General features: G+C 46.7%; 1 protein-coding gene across 1 annotated transcript in view; it reads right to left on the minus strand.

Annotated features, from left to right (window-relative positions):
• sema6a (sema domain, transmembrane domain (TM), and cytoplasmic domain, (semaphorin) 6A) overlaps nt 1-961 on the minus strand; it is a 75,913-nt gene that overhangs the window by 21,201 nt on the left and 53,751 nt on the right. Inside the window, exon 13 of the mRNA XM_016538359.1 lies at nt 758-931. Within this exon, the coding sequence (XP_016393845.1) occupies nt 758-931 (174 nt within the window). The remainder of the gene's footprint in view (nt 1-757; nt 932-961) is intronic.

Below are 961 nucleotides of genomic sequence, written 5' to 3' on the forward strand. Positions count from 1 at the left end.
CTGCTCTCTTGTCTCCTCTGAGGCTGGGACTCTAAACAGTGTTCTGTGCTCGTCTGTGCAGCTAAACACAGAACAGTTAGCATGTTTTGCTCAAACTTTCTCCATGGCATTAAAGCTAGTACACCGTTGTCGCTTGCGAAAACACAATGACGGCGCCGTGGGTGGAAATGTACAGATTAAGGGGCGGTAATATTATAATGAGATCCCTTTGCCACGTCACCAAGCGAGCGAAATCAGATGCGCTCGTTTTCTCAGACGCTTGCAGAAAAAGGCTTCCCAAAACAAAGTTACTGGGTTAATCTTTTTCACGTTTCCTTGGTTGGTAGATGCACCGGAGACCTGATTATAGCACTTAACACCTGGAAAAGTCCGATTTTCATGATATGTCACCTTTAATATAAAAAATCCTCTCTTCATTTCTCCTCTTCTCCAGTTTGCTTCACAAACCTGGCATTTTGTATTACACATGTTGTTAGCTCTTAGGCGAATTGCTTCGCTTGGATAAAAGCATCTTCTAAATGTATGAATGTAAAATGTTAATAAAGCAGATAAGCATTCGTTCGTTGAGCATCGCTGTCCTCAAAAAGCCTGGTGGGCAGCGTTTGCCTGTTTACTCATTCAGCTCATATCAGCCAGACTCTCTGTTTGCTTTAATCATTCAGCGAGGCCTGGCGGTCCAAACCAGCAGCGCTCTTCATTTACTAACCGCGCGCTGTAACCTGATAAACGGGTGTGAATGACAGAGTGGAATACACACTTCTCTGGGTTGTAGACGCTCAGCTCCTCCAGAAACAGGCTGTCGTTCAGGAAGCCGCTCCGCATCTTGGCCAGGAACTTCAGCACGATTCCTCGCTCCGATCCCAGGAAAACCACGGTGTGGTTGCGATGAGGGCCGGCGGCGTTATCCACGGCTATACGCGTCAGACGATATCTGCCAGACAGCCAGAATACAGTCTAAACT

Source organism: Sinocyclocheilus rhinocerous, unplaced genomic scaffold, assembly GCF_001515625.1.
Source record: "Sinocyclocheilus rhinocerous isolate Xijiao unplaced genomic scaffold, SAMN03320098_v1.1 scaffold1931, whole genome shotgun sequence".
Classification (NCBI taxonomy): domain Eukaryota; kingdom Metazoa; phylum Chordata; class Actinopteri; order Cypriniformes; family Cyprinidae; genus Sinocyclocheilus; species Sinocyclocheilus rhinocerous.